This window comes from Periophthalmus magnuspinnatus, chromosome 15 (genome assembly GCF_009829125.3).
Source record: "Periophthalmus magnuspinnatus isolate fPerMag1 chromosome 15, fPerMag1.2.pri, whole genome shotgun sequence".
Classification (NCBI taxonomy): Eukaryota; Metazoa; Chordata; class Actinopteri; order Gobiiformes; family Gobiidae; genus Periophthalmus; species Periophthalmus magnuspinnatus.
Genome location: NC_047140.1, coordinates 4,330,954 through 4,350,584, shown reverse-complemented (window position 1 = coordinate 4,350,584; position 19,631 = coordinate 4,330,954). Strand labels below are relative to the sequence as shown.

At 37.5% G+C, this 19,631-nt stretch overlaps 1 protein-coding gene across 1 annotated transcript in view; it reads left to right on the top strand.

The window, feature by feature from the left end:
* Window positions 1-9,770: 9,770 nt before the first annotated feature.
* Window positions 9,771-19,631, top strand: part of pcsk2 (proprotein convertase subtilisin/kexin type 2) — a 43,255-nt gene continuing 33,394 nt past the window's right edge. Inside the window, exons 1-2 of the mRNA XM_055227241.1 lie at window positions 9,771-10,199; window positions 11,899-12,003. Of these exons, the coding sequence (XP_055083216.1) occupies window positions 10,017-10,199; window positions 11,899-12,003 (288 nt within the window). The 5' untranslated portion in view covers window positions 9,771-10,016. The remainder of the gene's footprint in view (window positions 10,200-11,898; window positions 12,004-19,631) is intronic.

Sequence of the window (19,631 nt, the reverse complement as noted above, 5' to 3'; positions counted from 1 at the left end):
TCAAATCCAACATAACCTGGAGTGTTCCCCTGTTGGAGGTGATTCAGCCGGGCTAATGGAACAACTGGTGCCCCACACAACAGATGCTCCGACGCATTTAACAACGAGAGGAGATTGAAAAACACTACAGGTCAGCTCTTGTGGGATTATATGTGAGTAAAGGTAAATTGTTTTATTGTGAAGGTTTTGCAGACAGTACTATTATTTCTACTATCAACGTCTATGCATACTAAAAGAGTCATTTGCAGTAAGTAAACATTCAGTATAGCACTTTTCAAAGCTTATTAACTTTCTTTTCCTTTTCAAATGTCATTAAATCCATACGTACAGTACAAAATGTGAGCCTAACTTCATTTAAAGGTGCAGTGTGTACGTGAGCTTGTCTCCTTGGAGATGATGATGCTTTGCCTGGATCCTTCCACAGTACGGGACTAAAATCGCAATACAGGTAACATCTGTGAAGAGGGGACACCGTTTGCAGTAAGAATGCATGTTTTTCCAAGGTATTCTGAAGCAATAAAATACCCAAAATGTAAAAAAAAAAAAAAGACTAATGCTAAATAAATCTGTTTAATCCACCTTATTCTGGAAGTTGCTGTGGGCTCCTTCGTCGTCATTCGGGTTGTATTATTTTGCATGGCACTGCTGATCTTGACAGTAAATAAGTTCTATACGGACGACAAACCATTTTAAAAACTCCCAAAGAATCGCTGCAGTGTTGACTTGTTAGTTTACACAAATCAACCTCCTTTACATCAGATTTTAGCGCCAAAACATTTCTCTAATCCTTCATTCGACTGTGGCTCAGTTTGTAGAGCGTTTGTCCTCTGTTTGTTCCAGCTCCCTGTGTCGTTCGGCAAGACACTTAAGCCACCTTGCCTCCAGTGTCTGTGTGTGAATGTGAATGGGAGAGTGGTCTTGATCTGAAGCTCTGTGAGTGCCGTGAAGGTCGCTATAGTATAAATATGTAACTATTTACCATGACCATGAACCGCAAGTGTCACCACAACGAATGTGCGCTTTAGTAACATTCAGATTCAAAAGTGGGTAGGTGGAATAACCTCTTGAGACCCGAGCTCTTGCAGGACTTTATCTGCAAAAACTATTAAGTGCTTGAACACATACATTTTGTGTAAAAAACAAAATGAGAAGCAATTGTGCCTCTAGGAACAATGTGTCTCATTTGTGCTGCTGACAGGTGCAGGAAGACATATGCCTTTAAATAAAATAAATAAATAAATAAATAAGTAAATAAATAAATAAATAAATAAATAAATAAATAAATAAATAAATAAATAAATAAATAAATAATAATAATAATAATAATAATAATAATAATAATAATAATAATAATAATAATAATAACAACAATAATAATAATGATAATAATAATAATAAAATACAAAATACATTTAAATAAAAACGTTGAAAATAAATAAATATTCTAAACTCTTAGAAATTGCAAAATTCAAAATTGAACATGTTCTTGTTGCTGTTCTTCTAAAAATTTGCACTGTGGCCTAAATGACCCAAAATGTGTTGTCCACAGATGAGGACACCAGGTCTCAGGAGAATAAGGTCAATAGTGTTTAGCATTCCAGGCAAAGCACTAACATCTCCATGAAGTCCAGCAGTTACAAAGTTTCATTATGAACTTTTAAACAACTTCCCCTAAAACAAATAGAACAGACTTTCGGACTACATCTAATTGATTTTAGTGATTTTACTGACATCTAAGCAAATGCTACTTCAATCCCATCCTCTAAATATTGACCTGTGGCTTGCTTTTAATTGACAAAAGCATTATGACGTGTCCAGGTGGGGAGCCCGACCGCGGCGGAGGCCCAGAGTGACACCGTGGTAATGATATGTCACGAGCCGTCACTCCCTCCCTGTTCTCTTCGCTGCGCTGTGTTTTTGGTATCTGCTGTGCTATGAAGGCTGCCATGTTATCTCCCCCAACCAGAAGCAGCCCAGCCCCCTCCCCTATGATACAGCCAGAGTGGATGAAACCATCACAAGTACAGCTCCTGACATTATCCACACAGCAATCAATGCGGATATAGTGCCCGTGCTGTCCCCAGCCCACAGCACAGAGCGGAGCGAGGGGGAGAGAGACGTGCCATAAGCAATATTACAAATGACAGCTTCACTATTGGAGCAGAGTGAAATAAAAACAGGAAAGAATAGTTTTCAATTTGTCACATTTTAGTTTCAGTGGAAGATGAACAAGCTGCAAAGGGTTACAAATCAAATCACTGCTGCCCTCATGCTTGGATACAAAAGGTTGCAAAGCGGAAGATAAAACGTCTGGAAATTGGAGTTAGTGTTAGAGGTGTGACAGTGACAAAAAGGAATGTCTAGATATTTTTGGAGTTATTCCCATGACTACAATCAGGAGATGGTTTAGCAGTCTTTATCAATGTGTAAATAGTGCAGCTCTCTATGGCTGAAATGGTTTTTATCTGAAAATCAAAGAGAACAAATTTGATAATGGTATAATTGACGATAAACCTGGCTGCTTAAACTTGGCTTTTATTTGTATTAACTTGTTTCTAGCTATTTAAGTGATAGCTATAACTCCTTTTTAGCTTTTGCAGAGCCTCCAGAATCAGTGTTTAATTCGCTCTAGGCATTAGCTGTAGCAATTTGCCATGATCTCTGCCTCTGCTTGTAACCGAGAGCAAAAACAGATACATGAAATTACAGTATATCACAGTATTTCTCCTATATTTTACGATATATCGCCAGTGATTTGATATGACATAGCCCTGTTTGTAAATGGCCAAAAAAGTTCTGAAATGTCGCTTTGAGGTGGGGCTGTGGTCCTTTAGTGGTTTAGTTGATTAATCTGTAGTTTTGTGAGAACTCTGGTGCAGGTGTGATCTTGTGAGTGCAGTTTTTGTCAGATATATAGAGATATGGACAAGACACTTAACCACATCGCTCCCAGTGTCTGTGCACACTCTGTATAGATGTGTGTGCGAATAGGTGAGTGGTTCCTTGATGTAAAGTGCCTTGAATGTGGAAAAAACGCTGTATACATTTATTTATTTATAGTTTATTTTCCATGCACCTTTTTAGTCGACTAATTGACTGACAACTGTCTTTAGTTTACCAAGAATTTCTTTAGTTGAACACAGCTCTAAGCCTGGATCAAGATTATGCTGCATGTTTTTGAGATTTTATCTATTCTACAAGTGTTAGTCATCTTTGTTTTTTATTTGTTTTGTGGAAGAAAGAAAGCCTTTGGTCCCTTAACAGAGTGTGTTAAGCTCAAAGAGAATGCCGCAGTGCTGCTGTCATGGACGTGTTCTCTTAAGCTTTGGTCTGAGCCAGCAGCTTGTACCTCGTAGAAATAACATTGACAAGCTGACTGCATCACTCCCCCTCCGGGCCGAATCAAATATTAAACATCAGTTTTCATGACTCCTCCTCCAACACTGCTGCAGGTGGAACCATTTATGTGCTACTCCTCTTAATCACAGCTGGGAATCATAACCACCACATGGATTTTAAATATATACTTTACTGTTCCATTTCTGTGAACGATGTGGAAGTGGACTAAGTTGTCGCGACTAGCAGTTATAGAGCCGAGTTCCATATTTGGAATTCCGACATCGAGTATTATAGCAACGAAAGAGCCAATCTGGAGCGAGGCTGTTGAAGGTAACGTCTCTTCTCAACTGCACCTCTGATTTTGCAGGGGGTGGGCACTTTACTGGGGGACGATGCTGTTAATAAAACCTGTTCCTAATGCTAACAGAAGTGACCTGAGGAAAAGGAGGGATCTTTTCTGTCATGCAGAGTGGGTTAATGTTGACATTATAAGATCAAAATCACAACCCTGGCAGCAGCAGTTCAGAAGATAGGGGCCACTTTTTTCAATAGAAAGTGAATTGGAGCCAGAGTTGATGGACCCGGAGTTGATGGAACACCAGCAGGTTAGCTATGTGCATTTATGAAAACAGTCTATGGGTTAGGCTGTACGATTTTAAATGCCAACAGTAAATTAATATCAAATTTTATACTAGACCTGACCCATTATGTTATGATATTGTGCAACCTGTAAACTGTACCTGGATATGACAGTAGGTTCTGTTCATCTGGACGACTGGTTCAATCTTCTCTAACCAATATACCTCGTTAATGTTAGTATAATGCTTTTTGTTGCTGATGAAACACAGGAGTCCATCAATGTGGGCATGTAGGGTCCATACAGTTATTACTGCCAAATCTTCTCATTTTTATCCAAGGTATCAGTCAGAACGATGAAAAAACTTTGCTATCGTGATTAACAATTTAAAACAAAATACTATAACTTTTGAATTGTAAAAAGTCCTCCAAATGGCAAATGGTCACATTTTTATACAACGCTTTTCCACCTTGAAGTCACTCAAAGCACTTTACATCAAGGAAGCAGTCACACATTCACTCACACATTCACACACCAGCGTACACAGACACTGGAGTGAGGTGGGTTAAGTGACTTGCACAACGACAGTATTCATTTGAGTGAGCTGGAATCACGCCGCAAACCTGTGGATGACTGGATCTGACTGCTCTATCAGTGATGTTTATGTCGACAGCGGGATTCAAACCACCAATCTTCAGATCAGTGGACAAACACTCCACCAACAGAGCTACTGTCACCCCAATGCTGCATAACATGAAGCTAAAATGCATGAACATGAAAAGGACACAAAGTTACCTTACATCGGCAAAATGATTGAATCCCCTAATTAAAAACCATCATCATAAGTACGTTTGTAAAATTGTGAACATACATAACCATAATTCTGCTTTCCTCCCTCAAAGAGTATGCAGACAGGCTATAGCTCCGGCTGACAGTTACTTAAAGGAGTGAGGGATGAAACCGCCTCACACCCACTGCGCTCACGACATCACTGTTAGTCAAGAGAAACGATGGATATTTCTCCTTTACCCAATCATTCAGCTCACAAATAATGCAAAACCACTACTGCCCCTGAATCAGCATTAAAAAGTGGATGGTCAGTGATGGGTTCTTGTTTGTCTAGGCTAAATAAATAATCCCTGGACGGCACAAAAGCGAGCGTGTGGGAGGACGTTCTCGGAGAGTATGGAAACGCTAATTAGCAAAGCAAATCTGCTAATAGAAAATTCACCTTCATTATTTGTGCGGTCTGGGGAGATAAGCGCCGAGCTGCTCTTTAGTCGGACATAGCTGTCACATCATGTTTGAGTGAAGTAAATAGTATGGTTCATGACACGTGCTTTGAGATGGTGAGGAAAAACAATTATAGGTGTTAGGGATAATTATTTGTCACCTGGGAAGGCTTAGTAAAACCCATAGGAACCGTACAAGGCCGTATATACAAGCGTGGTCATGTTATTTATTGAACTTGATGTTACATACTTTGATAATTGCTGTTAAGATGTGGCTAAAGTGTACGGTTGTCAATTTGCAGTTCTCGTAAAAAGCAGCTGAGTGACTGTAAAGTAGCTTGTCCATCTTCTCCAACTCCTGACCACAACAGGCTGAATTACACTGTGCTGCAATACTGACTTTGCTTGTAGTGCTGTTTTTCCCTGTTTAGCTCTAGCTGAGTCTCTGTTTGCTAACCTATTTTTTCTATATAATTGGTAGGAATGTAACAAATATCATGATATTATATGGTAAGAGGTAAATGGTCACCTTTTTATATAGCGCTTTTCCACCTTGAACGCACTCAAAACGCTTTATATCAAGAAACCACCCACTCCTTCACACACATTCATACACCAGTGTACACAGACGAGGTGGGTTAAGTGTCTTACCCAAGGGCACGACGGCAGCTTTCATTTGTGGGAGCTAGAATCGCATCGCCAACCTGTGGGTCAATGAATCTGACAACCAGTCAACCAGTTATGTTTATGTCGAGAACGGGATTTGAACCGACAACCTTCAAATCAGTGGACAAACACTCTGACTGAGCTACTGTCACTGAAGGTCTCACAATAATATCGTGGGCTGTCAAAATATATCAAATTATATGCTTCTTTGTTTAAATTCATTGTCTTATTGTAGTAGAAGCAGCTAAAAAAAACAAAACAAAAAAAAAAAAAACAGGGGGAATTACATAGACTGTTCTTTGTTCTATCTCAGTGCAGAACGAAGTAATAACTGTTATAAAGAACTTTTCGATCTTCATTCTTGGGAATATAGCAATAATATAGCACCAAGTAAAATGTAGCAAATCTTCAGTTCTGTTAGCATCTCTACAATATCACAATTAATATCATACAGTGACATGAATATCATAACAATTTTGTATCGTTACATCCCTAATAATTAGCAATGACATTTTTGGTACAAGTACATGTCACATCAATCACTAACAAAATGAATAACTCTTCTTATTAAAAAAATAATAATTAAGTTGAATTTGGACTCATTTACCAGAATTATAAATCTAGCAGTTATTAAAAAAAAGAAAAAAAAGCAGAAAATACTGTTTAAAGGGGGACAATGTAAATTAACCTTATCTATCTAAAAGGAGGTGAGAAAGTGAAGTTACTTTGCAGGTCATATCAGTGGAGAGGCGCCCACACTCACGGTAATGATACATGCTTTTTTAAATTTTGTCGTTGTTTGTTTTTTAGCAATAAAAACACCCATAATTGCATAAGTGCATCTACAAGTTTGATGCCATACTGTGGAACATTCCAAGCAAGGCAAACATCTCCATGGAGAAAAGCAGGTGGCAAATCCTCCACCAGAAAACTTACACAGTGCCCCTTTAAACTATAGTACTGATAAAAAGTACTGTATAATAAGTGCACAGCAGGTCACACGTATTATAAGCTGCACACAGCCTCATACACATACACCGGGATCAGTTCATATTCTTGCCTTATATCCACTGGTGGAAGGTAATGAAGTACAAGTAGTAAGGTACTATACTTAAGAAGAATTAGATATCTCCACTTTACTTAAGTACATTTTACAGTGGGTACTTTTATTTTTACTTCACTAAATTTGAGAGCAGGCATATGTACTTTCTACTCCACAACATTTTTTAACTGGACTGAAAAGTAAAAAGTACTTTTTATATGATTTGAGGGATTATTTTCACTGTGTTTGTGGTAACATCCTGACTAAAGTGTTTGAGTTCAAGCCTGAGCTTTGAGCAAAAAAAACAAAACAAAAAAAACCACAAAATTCATAAGAAAAATTAAGAAATTGCTTCGTATTGCAATTTTTAAATCAATATGACTGCATTTAACACTTTAACAAAATCTGTGTGAAATACTTTCATTTTGTATTCTAAAAGTACAATTTTAAACAGGTACTTTAATACTTTTAGAGTAGATTTTTTTCATGTGATACTTTTACTTGAGTCATTTTTTGCCTCTGTATCTGTACTTTTTCTTAAGTCACAAAATTGAGTACTTCAACCACTTCTTATACCCTCTACTTTGAGTCAAACCCATATTCTGTTAATTAACACATTTCTTTCTTTCACACCTTTTCTTGTCAGACATGGCACTTTACATCAGCACCACGGCCCTTTGTCCCACTGACGCAGACAGCAGCAGCAGAGGAACAACAAGAGAAATGTCCTTTAATGAGCTGTCTTTTCTGGGAGCTTCAAAAAACCCTCCACAATCACATGATATCTGCAGTCAATGGCCTAGATTCCACCAAGTCATGGATGGAGTAATGCAGTGGAGGTGGTGTAGTGTTCTGTGGTGTTCAACATTCTGAAACCTATGCAGCTGAAGAAGTACTCAATTTTGTTACTTAAGAACAATTTGGCACCGGTATCTGTACTTTTACTTTAGTAAAAGTAAAAGTATCACATGAAAAAACACTACCTAAGTACAGAAAAAGTCTTAAAGTATCCACTTAAAAATGTACTTAAAGAGTAAAAAGTAAGTAAGTAAACATTTCACACTTATTTTGAAGTCTTATAAGACTTAGAAATGTACTGACTCTGATACAGATTTGTGCTGAATTTTATTTAATAGAAACAACTGAATGGATCATTTTTTTGTATCTGTTTTTATTTGTATTTTTTTGTTTGCTGAAATTATGAATGTGTCAAAATAAAGCCTCAGCCTTTTCAGCAGGTCTCAAACAATAATTAAAAATACTTTTACTTTTACAGTTGTTATGGCCTTCTTTACCCTGAATCTTTACTTGCATTTGTTTTGTGTTTATTTAATGTTTATTCATGGAGATGTCTGCTGACGCCACACACAACCTTCATAATACCATCTGTTGTTATGCATGGGTGTATCTCTTGTTTGTTCACCCTTGGAGCCTATGGGAAGATGTGTCCAATGGCCTTGAGCCAGTGCGAGTTTTCTCGCACTATTGTTTTGATGGTATAAATATGCTGTATGTGTGTTCATTTGTCAACTAAGGGCGAGAGGACGCTTTGTTAAGAACAACAGTGCTTTGACAGTTGTGCTCAATTGATTCAGTAAACCAGACTCTTTGACTCAAGACAACCTGTCTGTTGATTTTACATCTTAATGTTTTTACAATTACAAATTTAACAACACGGTCCAGTTAAAAAATGTAGTGAAAGTACAAACACCTGCTCCCAAATGTAGTGAAGGAAAAGTTAAAAGTATCCACTTAAAAATGTACTTAAGTAAAGTACAGATACCTAAAATTTGTACTTAAGCACTAATAGTACTTAAGTACAACTTACTACTTTAACTTTGTCACCACTATGTACACGTGAGGGGTATGGACAGTGAGAGACATATTTGTTTGCTTTATTATTATAGTGACCTATTGAGCTTCCTGTTATGAAGCCATTTTGAGGACTTTTGACCATGCAAAGATTTTGTTTTGAGTTGTTAATTGCTCCGATGACGGTCCTAACTTTTCATAATTCTGAGACCTATGGGTTGTTTAAATACAAATATCTTGGATGCTTGAGTTTATGCCTTGAGTTTTACAATTGTAGGTTTAGTAACACAGATGCACTTGGTCAAAATAAACCTGTGTGACCCCATTTTCAACAAACTGTGTGACCCAAATAACTAAAAACTAACCCCAACCTTAGAGAGCCTTGGTCTTTGTCACATGTGTCCTAGTTTTGTGGTTTAGAAAAAGCAAAAAGGGAAACGTGTTTTTGAGTGCCAAATATCATAATGTTTTGCAAATAATCACGTTGTTAATTTGTGCTATATTAAATTCTAGTTATTCATTCTCACTTTCTGGTTTATACTTGTTGTACTATATTAAGCATTAATATGTAAAAAAAAGAAAGGAAAAAACACAGAAAAAAATGAATACTTTAATTTAAGTTAGCCTAATGAGCTGATTGGACCTTTGTGCTGCACCAAACACACTCCTTAAAGTACAAAATCTCCTCTCTGATTGGCTTAAGAGTTAGAATTGGCTTCCTTATTAAACACGTGTCCTGATTTTACTAGCATTAGTCAATTACAGTGCGTTTCAAATCTAGTAAAAGTCGTGCAAAGTTGTTTATTTATCACAAGAACCACTGGAGTATTGAAAACATTCTTCTTCAGCAGCACCATCCCTCTGCGTAAAGGTCAGGTATCATCCTCCCCGGTGCGCAGCGGTCCATAACGTGTTTTTACGATCCATGCAAACCCCAGCCGCTCTGAGGAGGAGGAGGGCGAGGGAAGGAATTCTCCAAGGTGCTGAAAAGTGTCCCCTGGCTCATCCGGGGAAGGGGAGGCGCACGCACCGCCGTTGGAAGCCCATTGGTACGACGTCACGCGCACAAACTACCCGAGCGAAGAAGGTAAATGAATTACACATGAGCAGAAGAGGAGGAGGAGGAGAGAGAGGAAGAAAGCTGAGGATGCAGCTTTGGACCACAACACTCCATCTCCGGACTGACAACAGCAGGAAGTAGCGTTTCACCACAGAGACAGCCGAGGACATGAACGCGCTAAAGCTTTGATTCCTCCTCCCAGTCCGTGCCACTATCCTCCTCCTCCTCCTCCCATCAGCAGCAGGACACTGTATTCTGAGGAAGATAAAGTGAGACGAGGCAGGCACGATGCACGGATCTCCCCGACATGGGACAGCCCTGGGATTTATAGTACTGAACGCGCTGCTGCTCGTCGCCACGCAGCTCGCGCAAGGAGTCCCGAGCGAGCACCTCCTGGTCCAGCTGCACGAGGACGTCCAGGACCAAGCGCACCAACTTGCAACACAATATGGGTTCCAGAGTGCACGGAAGGTAAGGGACAACCGGCCGCTCCTGCTGCCTGGACGAGAGCCAAGAACATTTTGTATCCATGTTCAGTTCAAAATCCACATGCACCTGCTCCATCCCAAACCAAGTGCTCAGTTTGGAAATGTTTCTATTCATTTGATTCATTAAGTCGCCAATTAATACTATTGTTCATAATAATAATAAGAGTTTATAAATATAGGTCAAATACAGTGCTGAGAACTGCATTATTGTGCCTTTAGATGCTACGAAATGTTACTTTTTTGCACTTTATCTGAAGGCTTGCTCCATCTCATGACGTCATTCTTACCAAGCAGGCATTGATCAGGAGGTCCTCCCAACTGTATTCTTGCCAACAGGCCAATCCTGCTGCCAAATCACACATCCAATTATTTCTAAAAGAGAAAAACATGTTTTTTGCTTCATGGGGCATCAGCTGATTTGAAAAACTGTAACATATTTGTCAAAACAGAGATAGGAATATGCATTTAATGGTCTAGAATAGTGCAGTTTATTATGCTAATGTGCTGTACATGATGCAGTTATAGATGAACTTTTAAATCAGCTAAAGGCATGCATTTTGATTTGTAGACCAGAATTCAAAATCAAGTTTTGGATTTTCCTTAACTGTCAATTATTGTTCAAAATCTTGATGAAATAAGAATATGTAACCCAAATGCATTATAACAAAAGATAAAACTGAGTCATATCAAAATATACAGCAATACTTTTACAATATTAGCCAATTTATAACATTTTATTTACCCTTCCAAAAAAAATACAGATCCAGAAACAGTAATGCCACATCTGAACATACCCAAGAATAAAATAACAAACCATTTATATGTTCCAGACATGCCTCTAGACTTGTGTGTCTGTGTCTCTATGCACCTTGTCACATGTCACAATAAATGTGTGGGAGAAAATGGCTTGAGCCCTGTCCAGCCAGGCGTAACGGTGAGAAGAGGGCCAACCGTTCTGAATGACGATTCCCTCCTCACCTCTACCATCACCGAATCCTGTTCCCATCTGTAACTCATCATGCATGTGCTGCCAGCGTCTCTGATTGCTAGCTCCTTCTCTTGTAGGCACTAGATCAACCCCCATCATAGTCCTGCCTCTCTGCCTCCCTTCCAGGTTATGTAATCTGCAGCTATATTTGTCTTAATGGGATGTGCACTATTAAACATTGGCTATCTCATAAGGTTGCCTAATTAACAAGACGACACAGACTTACATATAAAGTGGATCATTATTATTGTGACATCTTTTATTTCTTTTGCATGTTTAATCTGTCTTTTGTGTGAGAACTAAGCTGCTCAAAGATAAGCTTTTTCCCATTTTAAGAATTTAATTTACCAATCCAATCTGACAGCGACATCTGAAGACATTTATTTCCGAGACTGACCCGTAGCCTCGCAGTTATCAAGGTATAAGAGAGGTCGTTAATCCCCACGCAGCGCTAGAGGGGAGACTCCGGATGATTTGCCCGCTAGTATGATTTATCGTGCCTCCATTTGAATGCTTAAAATAGCCTCTTCAACTAAAGCAATGGATGCAATGGTTTCTAGCACCTAAACAATGACCTTGTAACACTGGCCTGGCTTTCTGATCTACTGGCTGTCTATGTGTCCTCCGTGCTTCCATTCGGCACATTTGGTGGAGTGCTCTTGATGTCACCACTTATTTGTTGTGTCTCCCGCAGCTTCCTTTCGGAGAGGGGCTTTTCCACTTCTATCCTCAGGATACTTCAAAGAGCCGGAGCAAACGCAGCACCCGGAGCAGACAGCGCCTGCAGAAGGACCCCAGGGTGAGGCACGCACACACAGACGGGTGGACTACACAAGATATGTTGTTTATTTGTTGGTTAAAGGGCCTATATTACGCCTTTTATGATCTATGTTATGATGTTTCCTCATCAAAGTCATACCTAAAGTTTTGTTTCATTCACACATGTTGAACACACAAACCGTGCATATTTAGGCTGAGTTTTTCTCTCAAACAGGAAACACTCTCTTCCACCTTGTGATGTCATGTGGTAATACAGGAAGTGCTCCTCTCTGTTTTTAAACTACTTCACTAGAATCATTTGAATTGTTTTGGTCCTTGAATTTCCAATCTTTAATGAACTAAAGGTAAAAGGAGCTGTTAACTTGAAAACTAATGACATCACAAGGTGGAACAGAGCATTTTGAGCTTTGGAGATGTCAACACGGTTACTCGAACATGTGTGAATAAAATAAAATACAACTCCAGGCATATTTCTGATGAGTTAACAACATTATAACATGACTCAAAGCTCAGAGAGTCAATTTTGTGTAATATAGGAAATTGAATAGAAGGGATAAGAATAAATGTTAGACTTGAGCACTTTTCTTAACATTGTGAACTAGATATGGAGAGAAGGGTGAGTGATATTGACAAAAAAGTATGTTGTCTTTTTGATGATTATTTTATCAGGAATGAGGTTTAAATGGCTTTTGACAGATTTATATATTTTTACTTGATCTGGTGGGATAGTACCTGTGGTAAATAAATATTCATCATAATTTTACATCAATCAAGTATCAGTTTGTCTAAAATGCAGCCCCTCTGCCTATGTCACTAACTGTCATCAGATACATCCAAAAATACAGGGATAATTTAAAAGAAAGGCATTTTTCTGACAGTTTAAACATTAATTTAACAAAATAAAGGCATTTGTCATTTATTTTCACAGCATAACTATTGTGTAATTTAGACAAATTGTGGCTCTTTACATTATGGTTGCTAGGTAACATACCTCTGTGTATGTCATATATGTAAAATAAAAGTATAATTATAACCTTCACCAAAATTACAAAACTAAAAGGCTCTAGTCTAATGATGTTAATTATGTTTTAGAGAGACAGTCTAAGAGTAGTCTAAGCTGTCATATGCATAAAACATGAACGGACCACAAAATTACTCACAAAAGTGCAGAAATATCCCTGTACTCTTTTTAGGAGATTAATTATAGACAATTAATAGATGATAAGATTAATTATTTGGGATATTCTAATTCCTTGTATCTCCAAAACAACAATTTTCAATCAATTTTTCAATGTATCTCCCATCCCTAAATGTACGATAATAAAATAAAAACAAAGGAAACATAACATTGTGAAGGCAAGGCCATCTCACACAATGAGACACAGTGCACAGTGACCTTGAAACTAACACAGATTCATTATTTTCCTTATTGAGTACACTATATATGCCCTTATAGTGATTGAAATATATCTCTATCTATATATCTATCTATGTATTTAAGTATCTCTCTCTCTCCATATATATATATATATATATATATATATATATATATATATATATATATATATATATATATATATATATATATATATATATATATATATATATATATATATATATATTTTTTTTCCTAACACAGTATACGTTTTATGAAAGAAAACATAGCACGCATACAACGAGGAGTTGAATGGGTAGTTTGAGGTAATGTGAGCTGAAATCAAACTGTCTGGTGTGGACACAAAAGCCTCTAATGACAAACAAAGGTAGTGACAATGGTACAGATTTTGAAACATTCACTAAATGTAAAAGTGGCTTACATCTTTATTCTCACAAGTTTTAACTATAGAGCTGAATGGTTACACGCTTTGTTTGGCAGTTTATTACTTTAAAGTAGTATTCAATTTTGTTAGTAAGTAAAAGTACAGATAATGGATTAAAATATTCAAAGATAAAAGTAAATGTATCAACACCTGAAAAAATCTACTACTAAGTACCCCTTTAAAAACATACTTAGAGTAAAAAGTATTTAAAAAGTATTTGGCACAGATTTTGAGATCTAATACAGCTTAAAGTGCAGTGATTTTAATTTTTATGTGTGTATTTTTATTTGGTCAAACTATGAACTATGTGTTAAAAATAAATCCTCAGTCTTTTCTGCAGGTCTCAAACAATCATAAAAAAAAAAATGCTTTCACTTTTCAGTCCTGTTCAAAAATGTCGTGGAGTAGAAAGTACAGATACTGCTCTCAAATGTAGTGACGTAAAAGTAAAAATTACCCATTGTAAAAACTGTTTAAGTGAAGTACTGATACATAAAATTTGTACTTAAATACAGTACTTTACTACTTTTACTTTGTTACATTTCACCACTGATTTTAAACATGTCCAGCAGCGTTAACATTGGACAAAACACTACAATTCCCATACAAGAATCAAATGCATCTCAAAACCTGTGTGTGGAGCTCTAAACTATAATGTTTTGGATACGCTGCACCACATCGAGACTAGAACATTTGTTGTTAGCAGAAGACAGTCCAATGATATTAATCTTGCAGCCTTAGTTTAAAACAAATATTACTTTCAGCGTGGTCGTTCAGTTAGTTTTCATTGTTCTTGAACTAAACCAACTTCCCTTCTGCTGTCGCACTAATAAGACCCAATGGTGCCGTTACCCTTTAGCTATTAAACACTTGTAAACACCATTTATCTTTATATTCTCTATTACAGCATCAGTGTGATAGTTTTCCAAATGGTCTGGTGCACAAATTTGACAATCAACATATGTAAAACACTTTTTTGTCACAATACAAACATTTCAATACTAAGTTATAGACTCGATACTCGATACAGATTCTATACAACAATGATAATAAAAACACTCATTTATTTTAGTTTGTTTAGACAGTAGAATGTCATTTTAACATTAAATAATAGTTCTTTATTTTGTATTACCATGTGGTCTAATATCTATGTAATTCCTCAGTATATATATAAATCTATGTGTCTTATTCTTGTTCTGGTACAGCTCATGATCATTCTAAAGATATTCAGGAAAGGTTCATTTCTGTCCTGTGAATGTGACTTTTTTACTATTGATACTTGTTCAAATGAGTTTTGATACTAGTTTTAGTATGAATTAGTGTCTGATTTTCAACACTTTTGACAACCCTACACTTGAGTATAATTTAGTCCTGATGTGGACTTGCTGTGGCCGTGTTTAGTCTTGGTCTAGTCCATGTTTGGCTCCAGGTATAGTCCTTATTTTGATATTGTGTCAAGGTTAAATGCCGCCTAAGTGATACGTACATCTCCATACATTATTGATTGATACTGGATACATATTCTTGTGCCTGTGGCGTACTCTACAGATGCGTGCTGTATATGCCCTTGCTCTCCTCCCCTTCGCTCTTCCTCTCTATCTCTTTTTCTCTGTTTTTTTCATGATCAGGAAACAGTTGCATGTTTCTGTCAGAAGTAGCATCCACCACCGACAGACAAACAGACTGGCGAGCGAAGGTGCGGGCTAACACGCAATCAACTAACCTCTATAATTGTGCTTGCGAGAGGTGATAATGAAAATAAATGCAGGCCACTCCAGCAAGCTAATATGGCTAATGGCAGGGAGGTGTATATACACGCACACACACACACACACACACATAGGCAGCCTGGACCATGTTCTGGGAGAGGGGTTTTCTAATCAGCCTCTTTACATGCGCTACACTGCAACTATTGATCTCTGTCCATCCTCCGCGAATAGGTAAGGTCGGTTTGTGTGATTTAGCGAAGCTTCCTTGTCAATGTGAAGTATCCCGAGTGTCTAAAGTCTCTCCTTTTGGGTCCTTTTGTCTTGATGGGTTTGTCTCTAATAGAATAGTTATTTTTGGAAGGAACGTAACACTTCTTCAGTCCTCATTACCTACTTGTTTAATGTGTTTGGAGTAAACAGCTTGGAGTATTGATAAGGATTTGGTCAGTTGATTGGTTTTAACTACGTCTGCAAACATTTATTGTAATGGGACTGAATACTGAATTGGCACAATTAGCAAATCGCAAACACCGCAGTTTCTGAAGTACCATAATTTCCTCCATAAGCAACCAAATATGTGTTATTTTGCCTAAAAATGTCTGCAGTTTAGCTCTGTACAAACATATTCTGAAATGTGATTGTTTAAAATGTAAACTTTGAACAGAATCATGAAAACATGAATCCTAAATCTAATCATAATTGCAATGCTTGTCAGAAAAATCATATAACATGTATTTTTCCCAACTTGTTCAGCCCTAGTAGTAACAAAGCATATTTATGAATCTGCAGTAGAGTTTTACAGCTAACTGATTGAATTGATTTCAATTTCAAATCACGTAGACAATATTTTAGATAGAATTTCCGCTGCAAACAAGTACCCTGTCTTTTTATGGAAAAACACAATACTTCCCAATCTATCCCTGTACTAACATGTTCTTACGCTGCACAGTACTTAGCCACATTGCAAGTAATAGTGTCTTATATTTTTACTCTGCCTGCACAGTAGTTTTTGAACTGTGTGTTGCAACATTGCGCTTTCCCCCTCTGTGAGACTTATTTTAAATGTATGGGATACTTGTAAACATTTAGCAGTTCATATTAATACCCTTGGATGTGTTCAAAATGTGCACGAAATCCCAATACTCACTCTTAAACATAGCAGCACTATCTTGTTTGATCCAATATTGTACAACCCTAAAATGCAGTATCTGCCTCTGTGTCTCCAGTCTCTCTTTTTGGACCATTTTGCCTTGATGGGTTTGTCTTAATAGAATAGCTATTTTAGGAAGCAACATAACACTACTTGAGTCCTCATTACCTTGTTGGTTAATATGCCTGGAATAAACAACTTGCACCACTGATGAAATTGGATGGTCTACTTATCCTCCAAAGAGCTTTTATCCTAATACTGCCGCTGTGGGAAAAAAACCCCAACAAACTTGTATTTTCTTGTCCGTTCTTTATCGACATTTAGATCTTGCTACGTTGTCTTAGCACTGAGTTACCCATTGAAGATCCAAAGCACTGCCATTGATTGATTGTGTAAGGGCAAGCTTTCATCTCTCCCACAATTCAATGCTTCGTCCACTCAAGCAGACGTCCTTAGTCCCACAAAAGATGAATTAACAAGTGCTTTTAATGGGAATTGCGAGCTGTAACGGCCACAAATAGCCACCGTTGAATCATTGGTTGACCCTGAGTAGTGCGTCGGTTGAGAGGGAATATAGGGCATGTAGGAGACTGGAGGAGGAGGAAGAGGAGGAAGAGGATGGTAAAGCTCTTTTTATATTGAAGTTATGAGCAGGGAGAGGGCAAAGCGCGGTGTTGCCGATGCATGAGTAGTGTTTGATGTGGGGAGTGGGCAGTGACACGCTGTCTCTAGGGAAATACCAGCTCTCCTGCCAAGTGACGGAAAGAAAAATGGAGATGGTGACAGAAAAAGGGACGTATATTAGAGATTAGTGTTCAAACTGGATTTTGAATATACTAGATACTAAGGAATATAGTTGATACTCAATAATGATTCAATACTACGATGATAATAATAATAATAATTTAAAAAAAGCACTCTTTATTTAGACAATAGAATGTCATTTTCAGCATTAAATCATAGTACTTTCTTTTCTATTCCCATGTGGGCTTATATCTGTGTAATCCGTCAGTCGTCCAGGTATGTTCCGTTCTAAATTCTAAAGCTCGAATGAGTATGTAGTTTCGATACTAGTTTCAGTATCAATCCTGTCTATTGTCTTGTCCGAAACAATTGTTCAGAATCCAGAGAAATCAATGGCTGATACGCTCACATATAATAAACATTGACCAATATGGATTTTTTCATGGTCGATGCTAATGCCAATTGTTTAGAATCCAGAGGAACCGATGGGCGATAAGCTCTGCCGATATCTTTGGGCCGATATGTAGGACTAGTTTTGATCATTATCCAATTTTATCCAGTTTTAATTTACTACAAACTCACAATCCTGTTTTGATGCAAACTGGATGAAAGAGCAGTGTTGTCACATTTGTGCAGAGTCCTCTTCGTACTGAGGCGTTCAAATAAAGCTGTTTGTGTTTTCTTTAGGGAGTTGGTTGGGTTTAACAAAATAGAGATGGGAGATTTAAGGCTGATTGCTGATACGCTGAAAAGTGAAAGTATCAGTCTAACATATAGCCTAAAGAATATTCCAAAATGGTAATAATTAAGAGCACATATAAAAAAGTACTTAATATTACTTCATGATATTCAAACAGAGTACATGTACAGTATACAACAAGTCCAAATGACTGTAGAAAAAGAAGTTGAGGCAACGAGACAATCATACAGTATATTCAAATTGAGATAATTAGTTGTTTTATTCATTACATCATTTATCTTCAGCATGATGGTAGACAGATAATTGAGTTTTCAAAGAAATCCAGACCCAGATTCTAATCGATACTACTACTATGCAAACCAGATACTCATTTGAATAAGCCAATACTAACATAGTATATAAATAGGACAAATATGGACATTTCCTGGAATGGTCTTGATTTATATCAGAACTTGAATAATACAACATGGTGACATAAAGAAATGACAATAATTTTACTTGAAAATTTGTTTGTCCTTTGTCTTTTAATTATAACTGTAATATCAAAATCAGAATTGATGGAAAAGAGCAGAATTTCACCTTAGACCTCAGCTTGGCTCTTGTTAATCTCAAGGTCCTCAGCCAATCAGTCTGTAAAATCATTTGGAGCAGAGTTCAGACTGGAAGAAGAAATTGGACATTTTCAAATAAATTCATTTTTATTCCGGACTCATGGTCCATTTTTAAACAGACAAGGACAGTGACAATACAAACAGTAAACATTAATGCTTTAAAAAGAGTCGCACTAGTCCATCGCGGCCTCCTCAAGAGCACCTGTAAAGCATCATTATAGGCCACCTGCAGCCTTTGCACACTGGCCTTTTTGTAATTAGTTCAGAGGCAGGCAGTGAATAATGGCACTGATTTTATGTTAATGAAATTTAGATTGAAAAACATATGTAGTCAAAAAAAAAAAAAAAATAGAATTGAAAATTGCGGTGAATCAATATGACAGGTTTTATTTTTTCCCATATTTGCCATCCCCGCATACTGTGAATATGCAAAGTGTGAGTTTTATGATGTGGCTGTAGTGTGCGTCTCTAGAAGGATTTACTGCGTGCTTGTCGTCCCCCGTGTTTGTGTATTTGCTGATTGCTTAGAGCACGTCATAAAAGACAGGTCTGGATGAATAGACCTGGCCAGCGCTAAAAGGCCATTTTAAGTGCCGCTGCGCTCTTTTATCAGCCACGGCAAACACAGGCAACAATGGCCACATGACCCCTCCTCACTTGAGTGAATTTGCCAAGGGTAAGCAGGAAAGTACATTAAGGACAGCCGGGAAAGATTGCCCCTAACGTGTGAAAAGGGTGGTGTGAATAGAGGCAGCATTGCAAAGTTTGGCTGTAGATGCATTTTGGGTTTGCTATCCAGGGATAAGCTAAAAGGCCAGACTGTAAAAGTAGCTAAAACGTCCAAAAGTGTGTTTTTGAAGAGTGTTTCAGAAGTGGTTAGACTCTCATTTCAAAAGCTATTACAAAAATTGCT